The sequence below is a fragment of the Lipotes vexillifer genome, unplaced genomic scaffold, assembly GCF_000442215.2.
Source record: "Lipotes vexillifer unplaced genomic scaffold, Lipotes_vexillifer_v1.1 scaffold50, whole genome shotgun sequence".
Taxonomy (NCBI): Eukaryota; Metazoa; Chordata; class Mammalia; order Artiodactyla; family Lipotidae; genus Lipotes; species Lipotes vexillifer.
The window spans coordinates 494,505-507,904 of NW_006784763.1; the positions used below are offsets into that span (position 1 = coordinate 494,505).

General features: G+C 36.4%; 1 protein-coding gene across 1 annotated transcript in view; it reads right to left on the reverse strand.

Annotated features, from left to right (window-relative positions):
- Positions 1-13,400, reverse strand: part of SCLT1 (sodium channel and clathrin linker 1) — a 233,216-nt gene that overhangs the window by 65,514 nt on the left and 154,302 nt on the right. The window contains exon 17 of the mRNA XM_007456987.1: positions 8,807-9,003. Within this exon, the coding sequence (XP_007457049.1) occupies positions 8,807-9,003 (197 nt within the window). The remainder of the gene's footprint in view (positions 1-8,806; positions 9,004-13,400) is intronic.

Below are 13,400 nucleotides of genomic sequence, written 5' to 3' on the forward strand. Positions count from 1 at the left end.
TCTGATTTACAGAGATTTTTGGGGCTTGAGAATTTTATCACTGTCACCCTAGAACTGAAATAGATGGGCAGTCTACTAAAGTCTTATTTGATTTGCAGAAATAGAAAAGCTCTAGGTCTTGTGAATAGCAGTCTTGAATCATTGTAAGACAGTGTCATGATCCTTTAACCAATTCTCAAACGTGAATCAGTTCACAGACTCAGAGCTCTTGAATGAAGGAAGGAGCTGTAGGTTCCTTTGAACCTTTTATACATCCATATATACTTCCTCCTGGCCTTCCCCTAAGAAGGACCTGTGAAGAGCAGGCAGGGTGACCATGCAATGGAGAAGGGGAAATTCAGACACTTTCAGGATTACTGGACACTTGCTGAAATGACAAATTCCTGGAGACCCCAAATACCACTGTGGTCCACCAACCAGAGAGGTTAATGTAGGTCAGGTCATCAAAGGAGTTTTGGCTTGAGTTGTCTCACAGTGGACCCAGGGTGTCCATAATCCTACCCTGTGGTTATCTCCCTGGTTCTGAGATGCATAACTGGAAGAGACATATTGAGCAATTAACTGGCAAAATCTCTACATTGGTTCTCTAACCAGTGAAGTAAGGGCTATTATGATAGGAAAGTCCAAGCAGCATTTGGTGAAGATAGTGAGTACAGGAAGAGTAGAATAAATGCTGGATTTTTTGGTTTATCTTCTTTTCAGAAAGAGTTGTTTCTATAACATCTTCCAAAGGTAACCAAAGAATTTTTTCTTTATGTAATATCATTCTGAAGTCACAGACTTTTAATATACTTGGTATGTTGCACTTTACTGCAGATATTCTTTTTGATGCTCAAACTGTCACCACATGGGTCAGTGGGAGCTTCCTCAAGTTGGCTCCTGGGTCCTTTTAATCTTGATACCTTCCTAGCCTTTTGCTACCACAGGGTGTTTTCCAGGATCATCTTGTACTTTCCTATCCCCGATCTGTAATCACTCATTCATCTAAGGAGTCCTGGTTTCTTTTAGGATACCTCATTGTATCTGAATACTGGTCACTGTATCTAGGTCCTTTTAGTGGACAAAGCTAGGAAATATATATTTTAAAGAGTAAAACACATCGTAAGTTCATATACTAATATTTCCAATTTCAATTTAGAATTATAAGTTTTATTTAATTTCTTTGAGTTTTTTCTCCTTATGATGAAAATCTTGGTTCTTAAAGACATTTATATAATTACTCATTTGCTTTATCCTATAATAAGTTTCACAGTAATAATACCAATGTTATTGCTAACAAAGACTACTAAACACATTTTATATTTTTTTTGCATTTCCTTTTATCCTTAGGATTAATCTCACTAGGGTATACAGTCTAATTACTGTTAAATGTCTCATGAAATAACTCACCTGCGTAGTTAAGCCATCAACTTCCTACAGAATTGTTGATTTATTTAATTTTACTTTCAATTTTTAGGTATTGTTTTTAAAATTTGATTTAATTAAAAATAATTATATAGGGACTTCCCTGGTGCCGCAGTGGTTAAGAATCTGCCTGCCAATGCAGGGGACATGATTTCGATCCCTGGTCCGGAAAGACCCCACATACCACGGAGCAACTAAGCCTGTGCACCTCAACTACTGAGCCTGCGCTCTAGAGCCCATGAGCCACAACCACTGAGCCCACATGCCATAAGTACTGAAGTCCACGCACCCTGGAGCCCGCGTGCTGCAACTACTGAAGTCCGCGCACCTAGAGCCTGTGCTCCGCAACAAGAGAAGCCACGGCAATGAGAAGCCCATGCACAGCAACAAAGAGTAGCCCCAACTCACCACAACTAGAGAAAGCCCGCGCACAGCAACAAAGACCCAATGCAGCCAAAAACAAATAAAAAACAAAAAACATTATATAAACATTTATACAGTTTCAAAGTCAAGCCTACAAATCTATAAAACAAGGTTCATTTAAAGAAGTCTAGTCTTCATCCTTATCCTCTTCTCTCCCCTCATGGAAAACCATTTAAATTATTTTTTGTTTTCTCTTTTTTAAAAAAGCAGAATGTGCGTGTATGTGTGCATCTGTCTGTCTGAATGTAGTGTATATATAGCATGTTTGTATATATATGTACACACACACACTCAAATGCCTTCCCTGCCAATGGTAGAATACTATACACATTATATACTACTTTTTGTTTTTTTCACTTAATATGTTTTGGATACTCCTCCATGTGCTAGTATTTTGACTGGGGTTACACTGACTCTACATATAGTCAGGGTGGGGAGTGTTAACAAATTTATAATGCTGAGTATTCTGATCAATTAACATGATCTCTACTTACTTAGGCCTTCTTTAATTAGTTTTATTTTTATTATTTATTTTATCTTTTAAAATTCAAAAAAGTGCTTTTAAAATTACTTTTAATATCATAGTTTTCATGTAGAAGTCTTATACCTCATTTGTTAAATTTATTCATGGGTATTTGATACATTTTGATGCATTGTAAATTTTACTGTTTTTAAAGTTTTATTTTGAAATGTTTGTTGCTGCTATGTATGTAGAAACACAATTGATTTTTGTATGTTCACCTAATACTCTGTCTATGAATTATTTTAGATTTTCTACATATACAGTTATGCTGTCTGTGAAGAATGACTGTTTACTTCCTTCCTTTCCAGTTTATATACCTTTTATTTCTTTTTCTTGCTATAGTGCACAAATACTAACAGAAGTGGTAACAGTGGTCTTCTTTGTCATCTTCCCAATCTTCAAAGGAAAGTTATTAACACTTTATTTTATTTTGCTGTTAGGAATAATGTTTAGAATAGATGCCTTTATAAAATTAAGGAAATTCTATTCCTAGTTTGCTAAGAGATATATTGAAAATCATAAATGGAGAGATATTAAATTTTCTCAAATACTTTTTCTGTATCTATTGAGAAGACCTTATGATTTTTCTCTTTTAATTAATTAATAAGTTAATGTGGTAAATTACATCAATTTATTTTCTAATACTTTAATAGTTTTGCATTCCTGGGATAAAGTCAAACTGGTAATAATTCTTTTGTTAGTTATTTAATACTCTTAGTAGATGCTTTCTATAATTCATGTAACTATTTAGTCGTGGTAGAGGGCAGGTCCAAATTTCTTACTTCACCATTAAATGGAAGCAAAACTTTTTCTTTTCTCTTAAATTTATTCTAAATACATTTTCATTCCAGCATTCCACAACACTGTTCTTACCATAATTAACAAGAAAACCACAGAGTGCCAAACTGAAAGGTTCATTAGAAACTTCATTCTTAAAGGGCACACACAAAATCTTATGTGCACCAGGACCCAGGGCAAAAGCAGTAATTTGATAGGAGCCTGGGCCAGACTTACCTGTTCGTCCTGGAGAGTCTCCTGGAGAGGTAGGGATGGCTGTAACTCATCCTGGGGACATAGACACTGGTGGCAGCCATATGTAGAAGCTATATACTGTGTGGACACTGATGCTTGTGGCTGCCATCTCGAGATCCTCCCTCTAGCTCATTAGTGCCAAGACCTGGTACCACCAAACAGCCCGTAGGCACCAGTGTTGGGACGCCTCAGGCCAAACAACTAACTGGGTGGAGACACAGCCCATCCATCAGCAGACAGGCTGCCTAAAGACTTCCTGAGGCCACAGTTGTGCCTAGACATGGCTCTGCCCACCAAAGGACCAAGACCCAGCTCCACCCACTACTGAGCAGGCACTGGCCCTGCCCTCCAGGAAGCCTGCACAAGCCTCTAAACCAGCATCACCCAGAGGGGGTAGACACCAGATGCAAGAAAACTATGATCCTGCAGCCTTCACAACCAGCCCATGCACAGCAGGCCAAGGCAAGCTTCGGAACACCACAATCCCCCATAACCAACTATGTCAGGAACCAGCCCCTGCTCACCAGCAATATGACACCAGCTCTGGGATCCTTGGGCCCTGCAGCCAGACTCCAGGACCTGGCTCTGCCTGCCACTGGTACAGCATTAACCCCAGGACCTGGCATCAACCAGTGGGCAAGCAACAGCCTGGAGTCTTCTAAACACTGACTCTGCCCACCAGTGAGCCAGCACTAGCCCAGAGCCCGCTAGGGTTCTGCAGCGAGCTGCTTCATGACCAGGTCTCACTAACCAGTAGCCAGCAGCATCTGTACAAGGTAGGGCCTGGCAACCAACCAGGCTAGGGGACAACAAGTCTACCAGACTGCCCACGTGGTCAGCCTGCCGCAACACAAGGACACACACAGACCTCTTAGGGGGAACCCATAGAATGTATAGCTTGGGCAACAAGAGGGGAGTATGCTGCTGGGACACATAGGACATTTCATACAAAAGGCCACTTCTCCAAGATTGAGAAGCATAACTAACCTCCCACATACATAAAAATACGAATAATATGAATAGCAACTTAGGCAAAATGAGGCAGCAGAGGAATATGTTCCAGACGAAGGAAGAGATAAAATCCTGGAAGAAGAAATAAGTAAAGTGGAGATAGGCAATTTACCCGAGAAAGAGTTCAAAGTAATGATCATAAAGATGATCAAAGAACTTGGGAGAAAAATGGATGCACAGAGCAAGAAGTTAGTAGTCTGTAACAAAGAGTTAGAAAATATGAGGAACAAACAACCAGAGATGAAGACTACAACAACTGAAACGAAAAATACACTATAAAGAATCAACAGGAGACTAAATGATGAAGAGCAACAGATCAGTGAGCTACAAGACAGAGTAGTGGAAATCACTGCCACTGAACAGAAAAAGAAAAAAGAATGAAAACAAATGAGGACAGTTTAAGAGACCTCTGGGAGAACGTCAAGCACACTAATATTAGCATTTCAGGGGTCCCAAAAAGAACAATAGTGAGAGAAAAGGCCTGAGAAAATATCAGAAGTCATAACAGATGAAAATTTCCCTAACCTGGGAAAGGAAACAGTCCCCCAAGTCCAGGAAGTGCAGAGAGTCCCAAAAAGGAACATACCAAGAACACTGTAATTAAAATGACAAGAATTAAAGATAAAGAGAGAATAGTAAAAGCAGCAAGGGAAAAGAAACAAATAACACACAAGGGAATGCCCATAAAGCTATCAGCTGATTTTTCAGCAGAAACTCTGCAGGTGAGTAGGGTGTGGCACTATATATTTAAAGTGATGAAAGGAAAAAGCCTACAACCAAGAATACAAACAAGGCTCACCTTCAGATTTGACGGAGAAATCAAAAGCTTTAAAGACAAACAAAAGATAAACTTCAGCACCACCAAACCAGCTTTCCAATAAATGTTAAAGGAACTTCTCTAGGAGAAAAAGAAAAGGCTACAACTAGAAACAAGAAAATTACTGAATGGAAAACTCACCAGTAAAGGCAAACATACAGTAAAGGTAGGAAATCATCCACACACAAAGCTAGTAGGAAGGTTAAAAGACAAAAGTAGTAAAATTATCTATATCCACAATAAGTAGTTAAGAGATACTCAAAAAAATTAGATGTAAAATATGACATCAAAAATAGTAATCATAAAGGGAAGACAGTACAAATACAGGGTTTTAAAATTCATTTGCAATTAAGAGATTGGCAATGTAAAACAATGTAAAACTGCTTTATATATAAAGCAGTACCTATACTGCTTTTACAAAAACCTCATGGTAACTGCAAAACAAAAATCTGTACAGATATATACACAAAAAAGAAAAAGGAATCCAAACAACACTAAAGATAGCAATAAAGTCACGAGAAAAAAAGAAGAAAAGGAAAGAGAAGGCCTACAAAAATAAGCCCCAAACAATGAACAAAATGGCAATAAGAACATACATATCAATAATTACCTTAAATGTGAATGGACTAAATGTTCCAACCAAAAGACACACAGTGGCTGACTGGATACAAAAAGAGACCCGTATATATGCTGCCTACAAGAGACTCACTTCAGATCTAAAGACACGCACAAACTGAAAGTGAGGGGATGGAAAAAGGTATTCCATGCAAATGGAAATCAAAAGAAACCCAGAGTAGCAATACTTATATCAGGTAAAATAGGCTTTAAAATAAAGACTGTTGGAAGAGACAAAGAAGGACAATACATAATGATCAAAGGATAAAATCAAGAAAAAGATACAACAACTGTAAATACATATGTACCCAACAAAGGAGCACCTAAATACATAAGGCAAATATTAATGGACATAAAAGGAGAAATTGACAGTAATACAAAATAGTGGGGGACTTTGATACACCACTTACATCAATGGACAGATCATCCAGACATAAAATCAATAAGGAAATCCTTGCCTTAAAAGACACATCAGACCAAATGAACTTAATTGATATATATAGAGTATTCCACCTGAAAGCAGCAAAATACATTCTTTTCAAATGCAAATGGAACATTCTCCAGGATAGATCACATGCTAGACCAGAAAACAAACCTTGATAAATTTAAGAAAATTGAAATCATATCAAGCATCTTTTCTGACCACAAAGCTATGAGACTAGAAATCAACTAACTACAAGGAAAAAACTGTAAAAAACACAAACATGTGCAGGCTAAACAATATGCTATTAAACTAGCAATGGATCATTGAAGAAATCAGAGAGGAAATTAAAAAGAGACAAATGAAAATGAAAACACAACAATCCAAAACTTATGGGACACAGCAAAACAAGGTCTAAGAGGGAAGTTTATAGTGATACAGGCTTACCTGACATTTTTCCAAAGAGGAAATGCAGATTGCCAACAGGCACATGAAAAGATGTTCAACATCACTAATCATCAGGGAAATGCAGATAAAAACTACAATGAAATATCACCTCATACATGTCAGAATGGCTACTATCAAAAAGAAGACAAATAAATGGTGGCAAGGATGTGGAGAAAAGGGAACCCTCATACATTGCTGGTGGGAATGTAAATTGGTGCACCCACTGTGGAAAACAGTATGGAGGTTTCTCAAAAGCTAAAATTAGGGCTTCCCTGGTGGTGCAGTGGTTGAGAATCCGCCTGCCGATGCAGGGGACGCGGGTTCGTGCCCCGGTCCAGGAGGATCCCACATACCGTGAAGCGGCTGGGGCTGTGAGCCATGGCCACTGAGCCTGCGCGTCCGGAGCCTGCGCTCCGCAGTGGGAGAGGCCACAACAGTGAGAGGCCCGCGTACCGCAAAAAAAAAAAAAAGCTAAAATTAGAACTACCATGGGACCTGGCAATTCCACCCTTGGGTATATATATGATAAAAAAAACCCACCACTAATTCGAAAAGATGCATGCACTCCAACGTTCATAGCAGCATTATTTACAATTGCTAAGACATGGAAGCAACCTAAGTGTTTATCAATAGATGAATGGATAAAAAAAGATGTGGAGTATATACACAATGGAATACTACTCAGCCATAAAAAAGAAACTAGTGAATATAACAAAAAAGAAGCAGGCTCACAGATACAGAAAACAAACTCGTGGTAACCAGTGGGGAGAGGGAAGCGGGGAGGGTCAGTATAGGGGTAGTGGATTAAGAGTTGCAAACTATTAGGTATAAAATAAGCAAAAGGATATATTGTACAACACAGGGAAAATAGCTAGTATTTTATAATAACTATTATATAAATTAAATAAAACCTTTAAATATTGTGAATCACTATATTGTACACCTGTAACATATAATATTGTACAGCAAATATTCTTCAATTAAAAAAATAATAAAATGCAAAAAAACCCCACAAACCTTAATGGTTAGGACTATGTTGTCTTCACATGAGCTGCCTAAATTTGAAACCAGGATCTGTCACTTCGTTAGCTATGTGACCTTGAACAAGTTCCTTAACCTCCCTCAGCCTCAGTTTATCTGTAAAATGTAAACATCACCTATTTTTATTGCTTACTCTTTTTAAATTTTTTTTTTAACCATTCTGTCTTGATTCTTGTTTGTCTCAATATTTTTTCTCAGTGTCAGTGGAATTTTCATCTCTCCAAACTAATTTTCAGAAGTTAGTCCTTGGATAGTTTAATTTCCCTATCCAGACTTCATTTCTATACCTTCTCATTCCATGACTTTAAAAATCATGTGTATGTTAGTGATTTCCAAATATACAGCTCCTGTTGCAATATTTTTTCTGAACTCCAAACTTATGTATCCAACTAACAAGCTGATATTCTGATTTAAATGTCTTTTACGTGGCTCATACTTAACACGGCCCAAAGCAAACTTTTTAAAAAAATGATTTTCAGTCCTTCAAAACTTAATCCAAGTTACCATCATTTTTTACTTGGATTATTACAGTACTGGTTTGCCTTCTCTCTTCTTCTACCCTTGACCCTCTCTAGTCTATTCATCACACAGCAGTCAAAATGACCTGTTGAACAGTTAAGCCTGATTATATCATTTTGCTAAAAGCCCTTCATAGCTTCCCATTTCATTCGTCATAAATGTTCAAGTTCTTTCTGCATGGGTCAGCAAATTATTAAAGGGCCAGAGAACAAATATTTTAGGCTTTGCAGGCCAAATCGATTTTGTTGCAACTACAGAACATTACTATGCTCTATCTATATGCAAATAGTATTAAGATTCTAAACTGCTATGTCCAACAAAAATCACTGTATTTTCTGAAGTATGCATAAAATTTATAAAACAAATGGTATTAGTTTGGTTTATAATGCTTAATATTTTTCATAGTAGTTTAATAAATATTTGCTGAGTAAAATATATAAGTACAAGGCCCAGATTTATACATTTTTACAAAAAGGATTATGGCAAGAACATTAAACTAAAAGTTAAGTAATTTCTGCTGTAAAATATATCAAACAATTAATAGTGGACTTACTTTAGACTACTGATTCTAATTTCTGCACTCTCAGTGAGTTTCTTCATTTCTTCTTTCCACCTACAGGCTGCCTTCTGCTGAGTTGCTAAGAGATGCCTCAGTTCAACCGTGGAATTTCGATTACTGTCTTCCATCTCTCTTAACTGAACTTCAAACCCATGTTCCTTTATTGAAAATTCATGCTCCATCGTACTGATCTAAGGAATAAAATGAACACAGTATTCTTTCTTTTCTGGAGATATACTGATCAATGATATATACAAAAAGAATCATTTTTTTGTGTTTGCGGCATAGAAATATTTGGATGAGAAACCTATATAAAAATTAAGTTTATCATTTGTCTCCATCACAGATGAAGACTTATGCTATTTTATAACATAAATTTAATGAAACCAGAATTATGATGGACTACAAATTTTTCACCACTTTTCCCAACACCTTAAATGCCAGTAGGAAAAAATTATACTATCTGAAATAAAGCTGCTCTCATCATCTACTTTTACTTTTCTTGCCAAAATCCATAGAAAATATTCATGCTCTCAGTAACTGAGAGTTGGGTTTAAACGGAAGCCATTTATGTTTTTAAAACACAAGAAGTGTTCATTGGTTTATTATAAAGGATACAACTCCCGCACAGTCAAATAGAAGAGACACACGGAGCAAGGTATGGATATAGGGGGAGCGCGGAGCTTCCACGCCCTCTCCAAGTATGCCATCCTCCCAGCACTCTGATGTGCTCATGAGAAGCTCATCCTAGAAGCTCCTTAAGTCACTTTGATTTACATACTAAAGTTCAGATTGTCTTTCAAAGGGCAGGAATTCCTTTACCACTTCAGTTACAGTATAAATGAACAATGTATTTTGTTTTTCAGGAAAAGACTACAGTGATTTTCAGAAACTCATATGGAAATGTCTTCAGTTATTTCTAGGTTATTTATGTCATTATAGTAAAAATACCTTAATGCAGAATGAACATACAAATAAATGCTCTTTGGATACCCTAAAAGCTTTCTCAGCTGGGTTCAGGGAGAGAATTAACCTTAATGCCCTAAAGTACCCAGTGCATGTAGTGAACTGTCTGCTTTTGTATGCAGCTAGAATGAAACTACCTATTACCATACTTCAGGCAATTGAGGAAATAGTTAAATAGTTACAAGAACAATTTCTTTGGTGCACTCTCAGGCCATCTTTATCTTGCTACACTAAAGAAATATTATAAAGAATATCTATCTTGTGATATTCTAATGTGATTTAAAAATGGTGACAGCTGGAACGACTTCTAGTGACTGATTAAATATGGCTGCTTTTACACTCAAAAAAGAATGAATAAGGAACTCGATTTTACCAATTCAAAAACACCAAAGAAAACTCAACAACAGCTAAACCACGGCTCATGGGGGAAAACTGCAAACATCCTGTCCTCACTACCCCTGCTAAATGCAACATCTTCCTAAAACTCTTAAATTTGTTTTCTCAAATGGTACACAAGTAGAAATTTGACTTTATAAACACTGGCACTGGAAAAAACAACTTTGGATTTATTAATTGTGTATTATATTACTGCTGTGCAAGCCTCCTGAGGCTCTGTGGCTCTGTTCGATTTAACAATTTTTGAATTACTGAATTCTACAAATTTAGAATTGAATATCCTTCCCTGCCTCAATCTCCACTTTCTCTGGAGAAGCCATGGTTCTGACATCTTAAGTGGAAGTATTTAATTCTGTCTCTGTCTCTCTCACATATGTATTAAAAACTGATCTATGCATCTATATAGCTTTGGCACTCTTCCTGCCTACTTAACTCCCCATTTCCAATTGGAAAATCTATTTGCAGTTTGACAAGCCTTTTTTCTATGGTCCTTCATGATAACCTGTCTCTAATTCTACAAGCTTGTATTATGCTACTATTCTCTTCTCTTTCTTTGTTTCTGCCACAATGCCTTCTCATTCTTGGGTCTTTTCACATGTTGTTCCCTTTTCCTGGAAAAATCTTTCCCCTCCTGCTTATCTTAGTTATCTCTAGTCAGCTTTTAGAATTCAGCTCAATTATTGATCCTACAGGGAAATTCTCTTACCATCTATCTAGAAAAAGCTCTCATAGTGCCCTATGCTTTTCCTAAAGGGCATTTATTAGTTTGCAAAGATACATTTAAAGTTTTCCCACCTCCATGCAAATAAGTTTTTAAGGATGGGGACCATGTCTTTTTTGTTTACTATTACATTTTCAGCACCTGAATCACAGTAAGGATGTCAAAACATATCTGTAGACTGAATAAATGATAGCTTTCTGGTATCAAAATTTAGTCTTCAAACAAACCCCAGATCCTTCAGCTGATGCAATTCCGATTGTTAAACTGGACAGGTCTGTGCTGATGTTGGAAGGATAAGGACCAAAACAACCATGTCTTCTATAACAACAAAAGTCCTACTAATGATTCAATTCAGAATGTTGGGTTGGGAAAAAGGATTTATGGTCTCCTTCCCTTCTTCTTTTGTGTCCTTCCTGTGCAGAAAACTACTCAAAAGTACACAAGATTGCTAAAAACTATCCATTTCCTAATTTTATATTTTTATGAGGGGTATTCATACCACAGAGATATGGAGATCCTTTTCAGAAAGAAGGGAGGAGGAGTTAGGAAAAGAGAAAGCTGGGGCAGAAAGGACAGCAGTGGCTTTAAGATCAAATGAAAACTTCATACAAGTTGTTAAGGTTCTCAGGCAATTGACTTCTCAACATCCAACTGTCTTGATCTTTTTGGCTCCTTTCAGTTTATCTATGAAAGATCACACTCTTTTTCAAGGAGGAGAAAAGCTGCAAAGTGTAGCACTAGATTCCTATGCTGTCAAAGAAGGAATCGGCTACAAAGGAGAAATTTATCTGACAGCCCTCCTCCATACAATAGAATTACAGCTATCTAGTTAGTTCAGAACTTTTGTCCCTTATTTACCAATGATTCTTCTCTTAAGCTAGATGCAGACTTGGCACAAAGGGAGCATTTTTGGTAGTAAGGTTTCTGTCATCTTTTTGTTTTCCAAGAAACATCAGTTACTATCCTGAACGGTTAAAGATAGAACAGGTGCAGTATCAAGTGGGGAAATTCATCATTAATAGGTTTCAGTTATTAATCAATATGAAATTTAAAACATAAGATGAAGATTTAACATTTTTTCACTGAAGTACATTGACTTTTTAAAAATTATGTATATGTTTCAGTGTGGAAACTTTCAAGCATACACAAAATAGAAAGACTATTACAATGAATCTCTATACGCTTATCACCCAGCTTCTATAATCATCAAACCCATAGCCACTCCTGTTCTAGCTATAGTCCTACCCACTTTTCTCTGCCAAGATTTATTTCTCTCTCTCTTACAATGAAGTACATGAATCTTAAGGATACAACCAACTTTTACATGTATACTGACATACCAGAGTCACAACCCAGATTTAGGTACCACAGGAGGCTCTCTCACATGCCCTTCTAATCAATATTCACCCACCTACAATGTAACCATTATTCTGATCCCATCCTTATAGGTAATTATGCCCATTCTTCACTTTCATATAATGAAATTAATAGACTATAAGCTTTTTTATGTCTGGCTTCTTTGTCCAACATTATGTCTGTGAGACTCACCCACCATTGCTTATAGACATAGTTCATTTTTTTTCTTCTATTCCCATACATGAACATACCACAGTTTATTTATATCATCTCATGTTGATGGACATTTGAGTTATTTTCAGTGTTTTGATATGATTAAAACTTCTATGGATATTCTTATACACATGTTTTGATGAACACAAGCACTCATACCTGTTGGGTATGTAGCCAGTATTATTATTATTTGGCATAGTATGCATGTATGTCCAGCTTTAAAAGATACTGCCAAATGGTGGTTGTACCAATTTACACTTCCCAAAATAACATGAAAGTACCAGCTGTTTTACAACTTTGTTAACACTTGATATTGTCAGTTTTAAAATTTTAGCCATTCTGGTAGCTATGCAGTAGTACCTCATTTAGGTTTAATTATATTTCCCTGACAGATAGTGAAGTTGAACATTTTTTCATATACTCTCTTTTATAAAGCATCTATTTAATTCTTTTGCCCATTTTTGGAAATGGGGTGTCTGTTTTCTCCTGATTGTTAAACGTTTTTTCCTTATTAATTATTTCCTTATTAATTGGTGAAAGTTTTTATATTCTAGAAATGAATCTTTTTTTTTTTTTTGGTTGTATGTATTATAAATTCTTTCTTCCACTTTTCACTCTCTCAATGGTGTCTCTTTAGGATGACTTAAAAATCTTAATTTTAATGAAATCCAATTCATCTATCTTTTCATTATAATCAGTTCTCTTTGTGTTGTTTAAGAAATTCTTTCTTAAGGTCATGAAGATTTTCTCCTTAAGTTCCATCATTTAATAATTCACATTTAGATCTACAAGACAGCTCAAATTAATTTAAATGTATGGTGTGATATAGGGGTCAAGGTTTATTTTTAAAATATGGACCCAGTTGATCTATTATTATTGTAGCATGATTTATTGTAAAGATCTAGCATTATTTGTCATAAAGATAATTCTTTCCCT